This window comes from Triturus cristatus, chromosome 7, assembly GCF_964204655.1.
Source record: "Triturus cristatus chromosome 7, aTriCri1.1, whole genome shotgun sequence".
NCBI lineage: Eukaryota > Metazoa > Chordata > Amphibia > Caudata > Salamandridae > Triturus > Triturus cristatus.
Window position 1 is genome coordinate 193,296,942 of NC_140590.1, and position 18,470 is coordinate 193,315,411.

Genomic DNA, 18,470 nt, shown 5'->3' on the forward strand with positions numbered 1-18,470 from the left:
TGAGCTCCTGTGTGGCCACCCTGTGGGAGGACTTCTGAGTTTGGTGAAGGAGGGCTGAGAGGCAGCTCCCAGGAAAACTCCCCAGGATATGTTTAGTTACATGCTGGCCTTCAGAAACCAAACTGCTCGCTTCAGGAATCTCACTCAGGCGAACCTGGAAACAAGCCAGGAAGAAATGAAGAAGTGGTATGACCAGATTGCCACTCTGGTCGAATTTCAACCTGGACAAAAAGTGTGGGTCATGGCCCCAGTGGAACCTTGTGCCTTGCAGAACAAGTGGACTGGGCATTTTGAGGTGGTGGAGCGCAAAAGTGATGTCACCTACCTGGTGAATTTGCAGACTACAAGGAACTGTTTGAGCATCCTCCACATGAACCGCCTCAAGCTCCAATCCGAGAGGTCCGAAGTGAGCATGCTCTTGGCGACAGATGATGGGATGGAATAGGTGTGTGAACCTCTCCCTGACCTCCTGCCCACCAAGGAGCATGATGGGTCAGTGGAAGGTGTGATCCTCTCCCCTACAATGATGCCAGAGCAGCAGAGTGACTGTCACCAGTTGTTGGGACAGTTTGCCCCACTGTTCTCTCTGATCACTGGTGTTACTCGCTGGTGTACCCATAACGATGACACTGGTGACAGCCCCCCTGTAAAACACAAGATTTACAGGTTGACTGACCGGGTCAGGGCCAGCATCAAAGAGGAAGTCTTCAAGATGTTGGTGTTAGGGGTGATTGAGCCCTCCAACAGTCTTTGGGCCAGCCCAGTGGTCTTGGTCCCAAAAGCTGCTGCACCCGGGGCAACTCCAGAACTGCGGTTTTGTGTGGACTACCGTAGGCTCAAAACCGTCACCAGGACTGACGCGCACCCCATCCCCAGAGCTGATGAGCTCATTGATTGTTTGGGAGCTGCCAGGTTCCTCAGCACGTTTTATTTGACGTCTGGGTACTGGCAGATTGCCTTAACCGATGGGGCCAAGGAGAGGTCAGAATTCGCAACCTCAGAAGGACATTGCCAGTTCCGGGTGATGCCTTTTGGGTTGAAGAATGCCCCTGCCACCTTTCAGAGGTTGGACAACCAGGTGTTGGCTGGACTGGAGGATTTCAGTGCTTCCTACCTGGGTGACATTGCACTGTTCAGTTCCAGCTGAGAAGAACACTTGCAGCCCCTTCGGGGAAGTGTTGAGGGCTCTGCAGAAGGCAGGCCTCACAATCAAGGTCAGTAAGTGCCAGATCGGGCAGGGTTCGGTGGTGTACTTGGGACACCAGTTAGAAAGCGGCCATGTGTGCCCCTACAGCCTAAGATTGAAACCATTCTGGCTTGGGAGCCCCCCAAGACCCAGACAGAGGTTAGAGCCTTTTTAGGTCTCACCGGTTACTGCAGGAGGTTGGTTAAGGGCTATGGCACCATTGTTGCCCCCTTGACAGAGCTGACTTCCAGGAAGCAGCTCAAGAAGGTGATCTGGACTGAGTCCTGCCAGAAGGCTTTTGATGCCATGAAGGCCGCCATGTGCATAGCGCCCATGCTCGGCATGACCGGTATTTTTTATGTAATAATGTACAAACACAGGGAAATCATCTAAAGCCAGTATTTGTTTACCCTATCAGTAGATAATTAAAACAACTATTAAAAAAACAAAGCACTTTAAAATGTATTCCAAAGTTTCCTTGATGATCCGTGACTGATAATTAAAGTAAACAAAGTGAAAATAAATCACAACTTTTGGCCCTCAACATGAAGGTGCTTTCTCTGTGACCTCTTTTTCTGCTTTGACTGGGAGGGCTAAAGGTCTTGTTTGGGAGGGCCTGGTCCACCCGCTAGAACCGAGCCTGTGTGTAGTCTGTGTAGTGGAATTATGTGACATGGTGAGAGCTGGTGGTGCTGCGTTGGTGCTAAGGTGGTGCTCCACTGATTCTGAGTTGGTACTGCACTGGTGGTGGTGCACTGATGAAGAGGTGGTACTGTGCTGATCCTGAGATGGGGCTGTGCTGATCCTGATGTGGTGCTGTGCTGTGCTGATGCTGAGGTGGTGCTTAGTGACCTGAGGTGGTGTAGTGGTGGTGCTGAGCGATGCTGTGATGGTGCTGAGTCATGCTGAGGTGGTAGTTCTGGGCTGGTACTCAGGTGTTGCTGAGTGATACTGATTTGGTGCTGTGCTGAGTTGGTGTTGCACTGATGCTGAAGTAGTGCTGTATTGGTGCTGAATAGCTGCTGAGGTGGAGCTTTGCTGAGGTGGGACTGGGCTGGTGGTGGTGCACTGATGAGGAGGTGGTGCTGTGCTGATGCTGAGGTGATGTTCAGGAGATGCTAAGTGATACTAAGGTGGTGCAGAGTGATGCTGAAGAAGTGCTGAGTGATTGTGTGGTGACACTACGTCATGCAGATGTGGAGGTACTGCACTGGTGCTCAGGTGGTGCTGAGCTGGTGCTCAAGTGGTACTCAAAAATGCTGAGTTTTTGCTCTGCTGAGGTGATACAGCGCTGGTGCTGAGGTGATGCTCCGGTGGTGCTGCGCTGATACTGAAGTGGTGCTGCGTTGGTGTTGAGTTCCTTCTGAAGTGGGGTTATGCTGGTGCTGAGGTGGAGCTGCGTTGGTGGTGGTGCACTGATGCAGAGGTGGTGATGTGCCGATGCTGAGTTGGTGCTGTGCTGATGTTGATGTGGTACTGTGCTGGTGCTGACATGGTGCTGCGCTAGTGCTGAGTTGGTGCTGCGCTGGTTGTGGTGCACTGATGGGGAGGTGGTGCTGTGCTGATGCTCGACAGGTCTCTTGCCTCATGTCCAGTTAAGATCGAAATACACCCGACTGGCACACTATGCACTACATTCTCATTGAAAATTAAGAGCTATCGTTTTGCTATAAGCAGTTTTAAAAACCTATACTGTGTACATTACTGGAAGTACTTCCCAACGCTCATGCTGTGCTGCTCCAGGAATAAGTCACCAGTGAAACGCTGCTTGAGGACACTTGTCAGTCCAATACCTCACCTCCTGTCTGTTAGCCTCAGGCATTGCTGGGTAAAAGTGGACTTTAACAGTAACTTTACTTGCCACAGTAACGCTGCACATCCGCAACACATGCAGGCACTTGGATAACTTGGCATTCTTTCTTGGGAACGCTTCCTATCGTGTACCACTCATCAGGCAAGGGAGTTAGCATATTCGACTAGGCACATTAGCATGATTCTGTACCCAGTATTAACTCATGACCTGCAAATTATCTTTACTATGGCTGAGTCTGCTGGTCTGCAATGTCAATGCATTTCTTGGTCTGTGAAATGTGTTTCATGTGAATGTTTTCCTAACTTGCAGTGGAACTTTGTGATGGACATTCCATGAGGTGGACTGCCTCCGCTCTACCATTTCTACCCTTTGGATTTACAAACAGCATTCTATGAAGAGAAACGGTCATCGGTCTAGAAGGCCTACTGCAAATCAGGACTGATCAATGCAATATGCATAAAACAAACAGTTCATTGACCGACAAGTGACAGGGGTGTTAACTGATCGTGTATATACAAACTATCACAGTGATGTAACTCAAACAGCATGTTAGATGTGATCTCTAGAGTGTCCTGGGCATTGTAGAGTCCTGAACTATCCAGATGTGCTTACAATGAATGAAAAACTGTGTTTGTGGTGTCTAGAATGACAACATAATATAGGAAGCTGGCTCTGTATATACTATACCAAAGTAAGGTAAAGTGTGCACAGAGTCCAGTGGAACCCCAAAGGTAGGCAGAGGTAAAGTTAGATGGAACCTTACACTCTATTTGTGGTAGTGTGGTCGAGCAGTAAGGCAGAAGCAGAGGACAGTGTTAAGCATTTGTTGTACCCACTCAATCAGCAAATGATTTCACACACTCAAAGACTGAACTTCAGACCAATTTGTTTTGTATAAAAATATTCTTTTAGTTATTTTATTTTCTAGAACCAAGCAACCCTGGCACAGTTAAGTTGATAAATACTATACAGTTTGAAATGCAATTGTAAATGTACTTTCAAATGGTTACAGTTCGAATTAATGGTAATGCAATTCTATGAAATGCTGTACATGTACTCTGCATCGACTTTGTAATGAAAATTACAGGTAAGTTACTTTTACATTACATTTAAGATTACTTTTTAGATTTATTTTTCTACTCAGTGTGATATGCCTAGATATCACAATGGGACATTTCCTAGAGAAAAGGTAAGTAAAATCAGTTTTGCACAATTGTTATTTTATTGGTTTCCATACAAATCAACTCCACACTTAGAACATTTTTCAGAGAAAAACAGTCAATGGATTCCTATGGAGAGAAATGTAGTTAACGGTTACCAGGTAAGTAATGGATCTTTGGAGTTGAGCTTCTGGGGTTAGAACAAGGGTTCCCCCAGGATCAATGATGCACTCTCGTTACACCCTCAGCGACACTAGGGCGGCCGGGTGCAGAGTGCTGAGGCCCAATGTTACCCAATGGGGGATAGGCCTCCGGTTGTGGCTACTGGCAAGCAGTCCACTGGGTTGTAGGAGCAAAGCTCCTGGACTTTAGCTCAGGGAAAATGGAGAAACAAATTAGCGTCAAAGGTGCACCCTCAGTGGCACTAGGGTGGCCGGGTGCAGGGTGCTGTTTCGACATTGGGCGCCCCGTTGGTTTCAATGGGCAACCTCCGGTTTGCAAAGGCATTTCAGGCTCTGGGAGGAAGGTCTTCTGGGTGCGACCACCACTTCGAAGGGTAAGTTGGGAAGTTAGCGGTTGGTTAGCCACCATTGGTTTGGGCACACAAGGACCTGGGGCGTCGGGTGCAGGGGAGCCTTTTGGGGTCGAATCTTCTTACTAGCTCCTGGTCGCGGTTAGGTGGGCCTTCTGGATTTAGGCCGCAGGCGTTGGCTGGTGGCTTGAGGCAGGTCCGAGGTCACTGGATCTCGGGTCAGGATCGCCGGGGTGACCTCCTCGTGGTGTTTGCCCACTCGAGCTCGGGCCGTGGACGGCGGGTGCAGTGGGGCGGATTCTCGTTGTCTGGCCGGAGCCAGAGGTTGCAGGTGAACAAATCCGGAGTTCACGGGAGACAAAGTCTTTGTGCTTCAAGGCAGGCAGGTCCTCTGTGGCTTTCAAGGTTGCTGGCTGCAGGAGACTCTGGGATTTCGCAGGAGCAGGTTCGAGGTGGAGACAGGCCGGTAGGGTTGGGGCCAAGTCAGTGGGCGTCTTCCTCTTGTTAGCTTTGGCACGGCTGTTTTCTTGTTGCAGGTTCTTGTCTGAGAAAGCAATGTTCAGGGGTGCCCCTAAATACTAGATTTAGGGGTGTTGCAGGTAGGTAAAAGGCAGAGACCAATGGGTCCCTTTCCTGGGGTAGGTACACCCCATATTATGCCACCATTCAGTGTGAGGGAGGCATGAGCCTTTCCCTGATTCCCCAAATCTTCAAGATGGCGTGAACTAAGAGTTGTGCTTCACCTCGCCTCCCCCAGCTGAGAGGTGGAGTTGGCAGAGGTGGGCACACCTCTCTTCCTCACTTGTTTTTCCGGCCGGTTCTCCCACCCAAAGTGGGGGTCAGAACCAGTGGGGACCAGTTGCTGAGAGCAGCAAGTGGCCTGGCAAAGCTCACAAAGGCAGCAAGCCTTTGAAGCTTCCCCTTCGTGAACCCTGCCCATCCTGGGGGAGGAGGTTTGGCCTCTCATCCCAAGATTTGCATTATTTCAGGCCCCAGAGAGCAGCAGGCTCTCGACCCAGGGGTCCAGAAACATGTATGGTGGTGGCAGCTGAAAGCAGCCACTCAGCCTGGACACTAGTGGTAGGCTAGTTTTCAGAAGACATTTCTAAGATGCCCTCCATGTGCATTTTTAATTAAATCCCACACTGGCATCAGTGTGGGTTTAACCCCTTCGACGTGCATGACGGAACGGTTCCGTCATGCACGTCGGTTGGGCTGTGCTTATGACGGAACCGTTCCGTCATGGCCCCGCCCGCGCTCAGAACCTTCAGTGTGGCGCGGAAATCCGCGCCGCGCTGAAGGGGTTAATGTGCTGAGAAGTTTGATACCAAACTTCTCAGTTTTCAGTGTAGCCATTATGGTGCTATGGAGTTCGTAATGACAAACTTCCAGCACCATGTACTCCTAATGGCAGGACTGCACTTACAATGTCTAAGAATGGACTTAGACACTGTTGGGGTACAGGGCTCATGCACCTGTACCCTCACCACTGGTATAGTGCACCCAGCTAGAGGGGTGACTGATCTATGCCAGGGCAGTCGGTTGTTGGCATGGCACACATGTATGTGTGCCATGTCAACTCTTCCCTTTGTTCTGCATGAAGAAACGCAGCCTGCAAAGGCAGTGTTTGAGTGCCAGGGTACAGGACCTCTAAGGGTGGCACAATAAGTGCTGCAGACCTTATAGGCCTTCTCTGGTCACAGTGTCCTGGTTACCTGTGGCACCATTTACCAGGGGCTGACCTGTGGCCAGATATGCCAATTGGTTTTAGGCTTCAATGCAGTGTTAGGGAAGAACATAGGCCCTGGGTACCTGATTAGCAGGAGCCCAGGGCACACTGAGTCAAAGTACATCAGCAATTCAGCAAAAAGGGGGGGCAACCATGCAGAAAGAAGACACTTTCTCACACATAAGAGCAGGTAAAAGGCATCAGGCACACAGCACATAACCTAATTACCCCAATAGGAGGGCGAGTTTCAAGTTGAAGCATAATAATAGCATCCACTGTTGCGAAGATGCGGGTGTCATCCTGTTCCAATCAATCATAAGGATCTAAACATTATGATGTCATCTTTCCTGTCCTGGGAGCAGGCGGGTGTTCGAGCAAGATATCCGAAAGAGTTGTTAGGCAATTGGCAATGCATCAACATACATGGAGTGAGAAATAGGACATTGCCAGCACACAGATGGACTAATGTGTATTCTGCACCCCTTCCGTTTGGAAAGAGACGGGGGTCGCTGTATATACATCTTATCTCTTTATATTGTGGCGGGAGCTGATGCCAGATTCATGCATGAATAAAATAAACAGGTGGATTCAGTAAGGTCAGACATTACTGGTGCTATTTGCAGGGAGCATTGTTATAGTGTACGCTACAAACTCTGCCATATTTTGAATTTAAAGAAGTGCTTGTGAAAGGAGGCTTTCTTTGAGCAGTACAGGACAGGGTGATGAAATATGGCTGCACATGATTCTCATTTCTTGCCTTCAGTTGTGCCATTGTGGAAGTGCCTTTCTGATTGGTGTGAGCAAGTGAAGATGGCTTCGCCGGGCCAAAGACTGGCCTGAGACGCTTTCACAATGCGAATACTCACGGAGAGGGAGGGGGTGGTGAGATGGCTCAAGCAGGGAAATGGGAGGGGTTTGGTGGGCGGGGCAAATCCTCTCACTCCGAAGTCAGAGAAAGAAGATTAGCTTTAGGTGCTTGAAAAGAGCGGGCAAATCAGGGCACTCTGAAACAGCCTCTAACATTTGACCTTGGTCTTTGAATGCACAGCAAATGTAAGTAGATAAGACCATGATTTACAGCCGTTTACGGAACGGATCTTGGAGCACTGACACCATCCAGCTCTCTGGTCAAATGTTCTTAGAGAAAGGGAAAAGTAATCCCTAAACATATGTTACAGTGGGACAAGCAGAAGCCTAAAAGTCCTCGGGCAATACTGTAGGGGAGTGAACAACTTGGAAAAAGGAGGTACATGGAACCCAAATCACCCACTAGCAAGGATTTTTACACGACAACCGTAACCGACTAGACAATTCATATGCGATGGCAGGAGTCAAAGTCCACAAAGTATATACAACAGATTGGCTTCACCTAAAAAGACTACATATACAAAAGAATAGCATTTTAGATGATGTGCTTTTCCTTCCAGTATGTAAAGAGAAAGAAAACGAAGATTCCAAGTTGTTTAACAAGACAAATGAAAAGCATAACCCACTTTGCTTTGCATTCTGGAATGTGAGTGTAGAAAAGTAGGATGTGCTTCCTATGGGTACCTCCACTTTTTGCTTGATGTTACACTGTTTTTGACTAGTCAGACTGGGATCCTGCTAATCAGTACCTCGGTCTACCTGCTTTCTCCCTAAAATGTTATGCCATGTACTTAGGTACACTCCAGATTGGATCATGGGGTACTCTTGTCAGTCCCAAGTATATGGTACACCTGTACCCAGGGCATAGGTACCCCAGAGGCCTCCCATGGGCTGAAGCATGTATTATGCCACACTCGAGAGGCCATGCAAAATGGATCTACAGGCCTGCCATTGCAGCCTGTGTAAGTTTATGCATGCACTACTTACTCAAGATATAGGTTTACTATATCCATAGGTCACTACACCTAAATCCTATCAGTCACCCCTCTAGCAGGCCTTGACAATCCTGAAGGCAGGGTGCTGGGTTTTATGTGAGAGGGTGTCCCTGCATGAGCAGAGCACCCCTGCAGACTTTGAAGACCATTCTCCCGGGTTGTCAGTGACTCAGCCAGACATATAGGTAGAGGTGCATTATATGCTCGCATAAAATGGTATTTCAAAAACGGCTGCAACAAAACATGTCATGTTTGGTATTAAACACCTTGGAATCATGCCTTCACACCTGTGACCGGTGTGGGAGGTATGATTCCACCCTTCTGAAGTGAGCTTCGTAGGGCTACTGGTCTTCCCGGTACCAGCCTTCTCAACCTGGACAGCACCAAATGGTTGCTGCCAACCAGAGACACAATTCTGCCCTCCTGCTGCTAAGCCAAGCTTGAGCAGGGGAAGGCAGCACAATAGGCATCATGTGACAGGGAGGTGTGATCACCAGACAAGATTTAGTATATTGGGGCTGTGTGAGCGCACTTCCAAAGTGCCTGAAAGTGTACACGAGTGGCACATTTGGTGTCCATGTGCATAGTCAAGTTCAAACCAGTCCTGGGAGCCGTTGGCTCTTGCTGTGGCGAGAAACCGGATAAAGGACAGGGGAGTATCCTCCCCACTGTCCTGGGAGGGTCCCCTGAATCTGTCTCACCATCTCAGGTGGGTACAAAATGACTTACCTGGCTGTAGGACCCAAGTTTCGACGTAGACAAGATTCTGAACAAGAAACCACTGACCTTCTACCGTTTGAACACGCTGGACTACGCTGGACTTCAACTGGGCTCAACTTCATCTCCCTCTCCATCCAAAGCATTGTCTCTGTCCATGGACCATACAGGCTCTGTGCCGGCCCTGTGGAGCATCAAGGACAACTGGCGCTATCTCCCTTGGGGTGAAGGAGTAACTCCCCTGCATTCGCAGACAACATAATGCAACTAACCGGTCTGCTGATCCTGAGCTCCTGCAGACTGCGAAGGCTCCAGCAATACAGGAGGTGGGTTTCTATGTTTCTTGAAGTTGAGCTGCCGTCTCACCAAGTTTGAGGCCAGTATCCCTTTAGGGGACCGCGTAACCTGAACCCCTGTGCACCGTGTACTTTTACAAGTGCATATGCTTGTTGATGTTACCTGAGAAAGTACATTTGGCTATCGATAGCCCCAACCACTGCACATATTTTGTACACAAGACGTTGGCCTCCTCGCACTCTGTGCCCTGCCATCTGTTACTTTGTGAAACTGCTAGAGGTCCCTTTGTAACTCCTGTGCCTTCGGCCTGTGGGTCCATTTGAGGGACAACACTACTTTTCTTGTTCTCCCTGGTTGCTCCAGGTGGCCCTGACTCTCCTTGCTGTGGTGAGTCTCCTGGGACTTGCTGGGCAAGACCATACCCTTACTCGACCTTCTTCGTGGGTTGCTGCTGCCAAGGCTTGTTGGTGCTTCCGACGGCCGTACACTGACCCCTCACCACTCGACATCCTTTGTGGCACAGCTAATATGTGGCTCCTGCTTGTCCTCGATGTCTCCTGGTCCCTGCAGCTGTAGAGTCAAGGTCTCCATCATGACACCTGAAGCACCCAACATCGGTGGGCATTCGTCTATCGAGTCCCTGGTCACTCCTGAGTGACCCAGACTCTGTCCACTCTGTTTTCAGGTACTCTTCAACGCAAATCCACCTATGGATTCTGACAGACACTTTTCTTCTTTCCCACAGTGGCATTTCCTTGATGTCCTCCATTGATATCGACTGCGTTTTCCGACACCACTTCAGCCCTATGCACCCGGCTTCCCTGGGATAGGTAACTCTTTTATTACGGTATCCACAGGTGGGGTGGCTCTCGAACCCCCTATGATCCAAAGGGTTTCTATGTAATCCACTGAGAAGGGTCCTTAAACTTTAAAACTGCAACCGTGACTCTCCCATTGAATTGTACGTAGCACGCGGTTGTGTTCTCACACTGCACCCGTCATCCGTGGGGTCGCTCCTTACTCACCTTGGGTGGTTCCTTGGAGTCCCAGCGATTCTACAACCTCTAGACACTGTCTTGACTCGAGTCGTGTTTCTTATACCTCTATTTTAGTATTTGTTGTGGTATCCCCCTGGAGCCCACTGTGTATTAGTGCTAGTTACGATTGATTCTGTGCTAAAGAAGTGTGGGTTTTGTGTTTATCTGCGTGTATCAGATACTGTGAGGTGTTTAGAGTGTATTATAATAATAAATACATATTTTTATAACTACTGTGTGGTTCTTATTTAATTTAACCAATACAATAAGGTTGCATTCTGGTAAAACAAGCTGCTTAACATTCCTTCAAGATAAAGCCTGAAGGCTGCTCTCCATAGCTACCACTTGGATAGCTTTCTAAGGTTATCTTTGACCTCTTAAATCACCATAAGGGTTGTTTGTACGGGTGCAAGGTGCCCAATTTAGTTAGTGAACATCATATTCCAGGCCAACTTCTCACAGTGAGGTCCTGTATTTATAATGGCACCTGGCAGGAAAAAAGAAATGTGTAAGCCATAATGTGTATTTCCACTGGAAATACAAGAAAGACATTCAAGGCCCACTAATAATGACACTCAAGGCATACTTGGCCTTGGTTGATGAGCTCCTGGGTCACTCATTCATCCGTCTTTAAAACCTGCTTGTAGGAAGCTGGAATATATTATACCAAAGTAAGGTATAGTGTGTACAGAGTCCAGTGTAACTCCAGAGATTTTACAGAGGATAAAGTAGATAATACTAATACTTTCTTTTGTGGTAGTGTGGGCGAGCAATGATGCTTTTCAAAGGGCAGTGCTAATCACTTGTACACACACAGACAAGAAATGATTGCTCACACTCAATGACTAAATCCAAGACCAATGGTTTATAAAAACATTACTTTTAGTATATTTATTTTATAGAACCAAACATTCTTTGTTGCAGTAAGATGTGGTTTGCATTATCACTGTTATTCTATGTAAAAAGTGGACGAAGTGCAGTTTTCAATCAATACAATGTTATTCTGTGGGAGGAAACACAATCAGCAACATGCAGGTAAGTAAACTATTTACAATATCGAGCTTTTGGATGAAGAAGCAGTACCAGGCAAGGTTCAGGTATGTGACCTCAGTGCATCAATACTTGCACAGGGGCGGCTGGGTGCAGAGGTCAAACTCGGGATCTGGTGCCAATGGAGAAAGTGGGCGATTTAAGTGGTACTATTTGCAGGTGAGTAGCATGGTTTTTTAACCCAGTTTCTGGGGGTTAACATAAGCACAGCCACAGGGCAGCACTAAACTTATACCCTCAGCGGCACTGGGGTAGCCGGGTGCAAAGTGCCAACACTGCGTCAGGGGCCCTATGCAAGTAAATGGGGAGGGCCCGATTCACAGAACTAACTTAAGACAAAATCCTAAACTTACTACTTTTGGTATTCACAGAAGTTAGGATTTTGTCTTAAGTTTGTCTTAAGACAAACTTAAGACAAACTTAAGACGGGACTTAAGACAGACTTAAGACAGACTTAAGACAGACTTAAGTTAGGATTTTGTCTTAAGTTTGTCTTAAGTTTGTCTTAAGTCTGTCTTAAGTCTGTCTTAAGTCTGTCTTAAGTCTAGCTTAAGTCTGTCTTAAGTTTGTCTTAAGTTTGTCTTAAGTCTGTCTTAAGTTTGTCTTAAGTCAAATTTAGGACAAAATCCTAACTTCTGTGAATACCAAAAGTAGTAAGTTTAGGATTTTGTCTTAAGTTAGTTCTGTGAATCGGGCCCGGAATCTCCAGATTGGAAAAGGCTGCAGGCTCAGGTCAGAAGGCTGGGTGAAAGAAACCTACAGCTTCACAGGTAAGTTGGGATATGCTGGAGCATTGGAATGTTGTCAGCAGATCTCCCCAAGTTGCAGGGGCTCCGGGTGCAGAGGTGTCTTTTGGGTTCGGAAGTCAGCTTACCACTGCAGTCGTGGTTGGAGCATGGGGATTGTCGTGCAGAGGCTGCAGGCATGGACGTGGAGTACAGCAAGGGCCAACCCATGAGGGACTCATGCTCAGGATTGCCTGGAAACCTCTTCTGGACGGGTTGGCCTTGTGTACTTGGGCCAAGGGCGTCAGGTGCTGAGGTGGTAGACTTTGTGGTTCCACAGGCAGAGCTTTGGTCTTTTAACTTGTTTATCTTCTGGTTTGCTCAAATGCACATGGTCGATCCAGGGTTCTGGAGGTCACTGGACTGCAGAATGAGTCACCCTTCTGAGGCAGAGACTTTGATGACTGTAGACAGGCCAGTAGGGCTGGAACCAAGTCAGTTGGTGTCTTCAGTCTTCGCTTCTGCATGGCTCTTCTCTTTCCTCTTTTTCGTAAGTCATGGGTAACCTGAGGATTAAGGTTATGTGTTGCCCCTATTTGCTCAATGTACAGGGGTTGCAAGGTAGTAGCCAATGGGCTACTTACTTTTAGGGTGACTACCCCCTTTTTATGTCCACTCCCTCTGGGGCCAGGGCAGGGACATCCCCCTAATCCTATTGGCTAGAATCTTCCAAACCAATATGGAATATTTTCAAGGGAGGGGGGGGCACTTCAGCTCAGAACACCTTAGCTGTCTGAGAGGGGACACACCTCTCTTGTTTATTAATGTTCCCGCCAACCTTTCCTCCAAAAGTGGAGCTTGATCAGGGTGGCGGGCATGATCACTAGCTGGAGAGGTCCTGGTCAGCATAACAAAGGACAGGAAGCTTTTGACGTAGGGCAAGGCAGTAGAAAGGCTTGCGGAACGGCACTAATCCAAAGGTTTGCAAATGAGTCATGCTGATAGGCAGAAGCGCTGGGAATAGACGTAGGGGAGTCTGAGAGCCTCAGCCTGTGCACAGCAGTCAGCAGAAAAATGGCGATTGGCGAGCATCAGGTAAGTTCTATTTATTGTTTTTATTTTTTGACCTCCTCGGTTTGCCACACCACTTTCACCCGATACCAGCTGCCACTGCCTCCCGTTGCTGTCCTCCCTGCATTTCGTAGAAAAGAGCCAGTACACTATTGGCCCTCTCAGAGCAGCCTGCAATTCCTTTATGAAATAGCAACAGTGGAAAATGGCTGCTCACTGCTGAAACTCCTCGCCTTGATAAGCACAGGATGTTATCGGCAGCCAAACAAAGCAGTTTTCATGGTTCCTAATTGATATTACTCACTGAGGAATGTTGCCAGCTACTTTGTGATATGATATTTGCTCTTCTACATGAGTGCTTTCAAGGTCATTGCCAGTTCTCTCTCTTGATTTAGCCATTTCACAGGCACCTGAAATCAGTTCCTCGATAAATACACTGCAGTACATGGCAGTCTTCTGAAGAAAAACTATTAATTCATCTGCAACATATGGAGATGACTCCATGCTCTGCTCCATTATTTTTAAAGCTTTAAATGTTTTTCATGATTTCTAAAAGAAATGTGTTCAGGGGGTTGCATCTCAATGCTGTTTTTACAGAAATCTTGTGTGAATATATTTTCTCAACATGTCCAATGAATTCACTTTAAATAAAATGCTATTTATAGCCTGCTATTAACCTGCTTTAATTAGTTCTCATCTTATACTCGACTGAGGCTTCCAAGGTAAATCTGGACTTTTCTTTTTTACCAGATAAAGCTTGTGATACAAATGTCATTTACGAGCCTTAGCATGCTGACATCTGCTAATACTCCTAATAGCTGCATGCTTTTGTTGATTAAACCTAGGCTTAGAAAGCCTTTATCTTGCTTTTTGGAATTGTGCAGAGTCCGTTTTTACTGTTCGGAGTTTGGTGCTGCATTATGTACATGTGTATGTGAATGTGCTTTTGCTAGGACAGGGAAATACGTTTTCCTAATAGAAATACTAATTTTTGCTATAAACGGAATTCTGCTTTCTTAACAAGCAGCTCCCTCAGATTATAATTTTGTGATCCACCTCTGGATTAAATGTGCCTATGTTTATTGTTTTAAAGTCACACATCCTTACTCATTGAGAATTTCCTAAAGTTTTGTCATTGCATGCGTGATGGGTTGCATTTTTTCGGATCTCTACAAGTTCAACATTCATCCATCTGAACAGATAGCATAATCGTATATGGTACAAAATCCTCAAAGACTCCCTTAAATCTAGTGATACGAAATTCAATGAATCCATGCAATGCTTGATTCTTTGTGCTCAATCATATCTCAACATTCATATGGTAGTACGCTCATATTTGTTCAATTTTAGATTCAGAAATCCTATAATGCTTTCTCCTCGCCTTTAATGTGATGTTATATCTAGGCCTGGGCAAAGCACTACGCTACGCTCGCGAAGTTTGCGAAGTTCGCGCTACTTCGCACTACGCGAATTGCACGTAGCACAGTGCGAACACGCATAGCGTAGACTTGCGTAGTGCTGCGGTCATTTTTTGCTTGCTCGCGGTCCTCAACGTCAAGTTGGCGACCGCGAGCAAGCAAAATGACATCCCGGTGAGACTTTTTCCTTGTTCGCGATCAGCAACATCAAGTTAGCGATCGCGAACAAGAAAAATAAACCTCCCGGCGAGATTCCCAACGCGAGGAGGTCAGGTTTCTCATTGCGAGGGGTCGCGTATGCTCGCGACCGCTCGCGATGAGAAACTACCAGTTCGCGTTGAGAAAGCTGCCGCTCGAGTAAAAATCTCCTCGAGCAGCAGAAAACTACAGCTCGCACTGTGCAAGATGCCATTTTCAATGATTGCACAGTGCTGGTTGCTTATCCGCACTGTGCAATCATTGAAAACAACATCTTGCACAGTGCGAACATGTTACTACGCAGTTCGCGAAGTGCTACGCGAAGCTCACGTAGTGCGAACTGCACTTTGCGTAGCTTCGCGAAGTGCTACTTCGCAAACTACGCCCACCCTTAGTTATATCTGAAGACAGTGACTATCAGATGCTACTAAATCTTTTTGTACTACCAGGCCACCAGTGATGCTAAGTCCTGGCTGTTTTACTGATGTATTTCATTTTGCCAGTGGACCAATTTAGTCCTATGTACTCGCATATTTGTCTATGGGACATCTCACGCTGGCTAGGGTTGAATTCATGAATGTGTGAATAAACAGACCTTCCATTCCTTTGCCAGTAAGCCTTTGGACATTACCTAGTAAGGCAACACAGAAAGCTTCCTCTGTAGTATAGATCCTTGGTGTTAGAAACCTGGTCTCTAGTTGGCAGGGGTGTGCACCCTAGTCCAAGTAGGGACAACCAGTTCCGACATGGTGAGTGTCAAGATACCCTAGACCACCCTCTGGTAGCTTGGCGCAGGGCGGGTAGGCTAAACCCAGGAGACAATGTGTAAAGTATTTGTGTAACACATAAACCCACAATAACACAGTGAAACTCACAAATAGACACCACACAGGTTATTTTAGAAAAATATACGTTTCTTTATCTGGGTTTTCAGTAAGACCAAATCAATGAAAAGTCCACATATATCATGAGCCTTCTTAAGGAGTGTCTTTGATATGAAGAAGGAAAATAAACTTGCAGAGCCAATATGGATGCACCCTCAGACGAATTAAGGGTTAGGCTTTCAGTGTTAATATGCCCCTGATCCAGCACAAGATTGGGAAATGGGGAACAACATGTACCAATATTCTTCCTGCGACACAGACCCGTCATCACGCACGCTCATTCATACACGCATTTACTGGTGGGGCCCATAACACCAACTCACACAAGTCACTATTCACGAGTCTGCTCACACAGGAGGGATGAATAACTCAAGCGCTGGACATGTGGGGAGAGAAAAGTCAATTTACAAAATGTACAGCAGCAATTTCCACCCATAGATCCCTAATCCTAAACATCAAGGCACTCCTCCCACTTGGTCGAATGGACCAAATTAGTTGGCTTGGTTGATGGTGATTTAGAACCAGCTAAAACACATTTAAGATTCAGAATCCTTAACTCTCTTCATGAAAAACCACAAACTCATATTTCTTGTTAATCAATATTTGTTTATCTAAATCTTCATAAAGTTTTATATTTGCATTTGTCTCGTCAAAGTTTAGAATTTCTAGATAAATTCAGGTAAATCACAGAACATCATATTTACCCAACCTGACTATTTGAAGTCCTCTAATTCATTGGTTCTGCATAACCAAATTTGTCGTGAATTGTCCGAATAAGGCAGGCCAGTGCTCAACGTTCAAAGTCCTCTGTTCAGCAAGTTACAGTCCCCAGTTTTATCAAAGGACCAGAAATTGTCCAAGCATCTAACTTAGCCCGTAGATTTGGAAAGAGTTCGCAGTCATCAAATAGTTGGACAGCATCTGGACCATCAAAGAAAACGTCACGAACCCACGAACGAACCGCACACCCACTTTTCTTCCACCCTTCTTTTATAAGGATTTCATGTTAAAGAAGATACATTTTAAGCTTAGGACAATCGTGATTGGCTGGTTGGGATCGTCCGATTTCATTCCCAGATCTTCAGTACAGTTCAAGGGGTGATGTCACTCGTTAGCCAAAATGTCGGCTCGTTCCGGTTTACTGTAAGGTTGATTGTTCCCTCGTCTTGGCGAACTTCCAGTTTCAAAACCTTGACTGGGGACATGAAGAACAAAGGTCGCCAAGAGGTTCAGGATACATAATCGCACTTGCGCAGTTGATTCTGCGCCTCACAAGACAGTGACCACTTCTGCGTGCGATGTCAGCGGCCACATTGGATTTAGGCCCAGATGTCAACTTAAGCGAAACAAACACAAAAGGATAATTTATTCATAGAAATGATGATTCTAATGCTAACCCCTTACTAATCCCTTTATGTGCTTGTATTTATCTAGCATATAGCAACATTTAAAGCCATTATATTCCATTTTTCGATCCTCCTTGAGTGTACAACATCACAAAGCAACATATATCATGCAGTATTCTATTACCACATATACCATTATTAATATGCGTACATTTTAGTTATAAAAGTTATTTTGTCACGCAAATAGAAAATTCCACATGTAATTTAAGTATTAATAATGTTGATTAGTATACATGCAACACTCGTTTAATAATATTATAGTTAATACATTATAATTAGTATTTTTCATGCTAGAATAGAGGAGGTATACAAAATGTTGTACTACCTACTCCATCAATCCCCCTTTGGTGATTATATCACCACTATCCCCCTCTGCCTGGGATGACTCCTGGTGGCCCCCTACCCTGGGCACCGCCCCCAAGCCCACGGACCACGCACGAAACCTGGGGTTCATCCTCGACTCCTCCCTCACTATGACGAAACAAGTCAACGCCGTTACATCTTCCTGCTTCAACACCCTCCGCATGCTCTGAAAGATCTTCCGATGGATCCCCACTGGAACCAGGAAAAGGGTCACCCAGGCCCTCGTCACCAGCCGACTGGACTACGGGAACGCCCTCTACGCCGGGACCTCCGCCAAACTACAGAAAAAACTCCAGCGCATACAGAACGCATCTGTTCGACTCATCCTGGACATTCCCCGACACAGCCACATCTCGGCCCACCTGAGAGACCTGCACTGGCTCCCCGTCAGCAAGAGGATCACCTTCAGACTCCTCACCCACGCACACAAGGCTCTCCACGACATGGGCCCCAAATACCTCAGAACCCGCCTCACGTTCTACACACCTACCCGCCAGCTCCGCTCCACCAGCCTCGCCCTCGCCATGGTCCCACGGATTCGCAGAACCACCACCGGAGGAAGATCCTTCTCCTACCTGGCGGCCAAGGCGTGGAACTCCCTCCCCACCCACCTACGACTGACCCAGGACCATCTCTCCTTCAGGAGGCTCCTCAAAACCTGGCTTTTCGAACAGTAGCGGCACCCCCCCCCCCCCAGCGCCTTGAGACCCTCACGGGTGAGTAGCGCACTCTATAAATGTTCCTGATTGATTGATTGACTATACCTAAAACAACATTTGTTTTTTTAAAGGAAATGAATTAATTAGTTCACAATTCTGTTCCCCAAATTATTTTTCTCTTGCTTTTCTATACATACTATCTTTTATTTCTTCTAATTCTACTTCTTCAAATTCTCTTTCTTGTCTTTTATTCTCTCTCTTTTTGAAAGTTTGTCTTTTTGAATTTTTCTGTATTTTCTTTCTTTTGCAACATAAACATCCTAGTCTTGAAATTATTGCTAGAAAAACCACACATGTTAATGG

At 46.6% G+C, this 18,470-nt stretch overlaps 1 protein-coding gene across 3 annotated transcripts in view; it reads left to right on the top strand.

Moving 5' to 3' along the window:
• Positions 1–13,061: 13,061 nt before the first annotated feature.
• Positions 13,062–18,470, top strand: part of LOC146809192 (uncharacterized) — a 223,121-nt gene continuing 217,712 nt past the window's right edge. For 2 of the 3 annotated variants that reach the window (XM_085614304.1, XM_085614306.1), the window contains exon 1: positions 13,062–13,203. Coding sequence is in view for 1 of the 3 variants with exons in the window: in XM_085614306.1 (XP_085470432.1) it covers positions 13,183–13,203 (21 nt within the window). In the remaining 2 variants the exon portion in view is untranslated. The remainder of the gene's footprint in view (positions 13,204–18,470) is intronic. The other variant, XM_085614309.1, reaches the window with a different exon arrangement.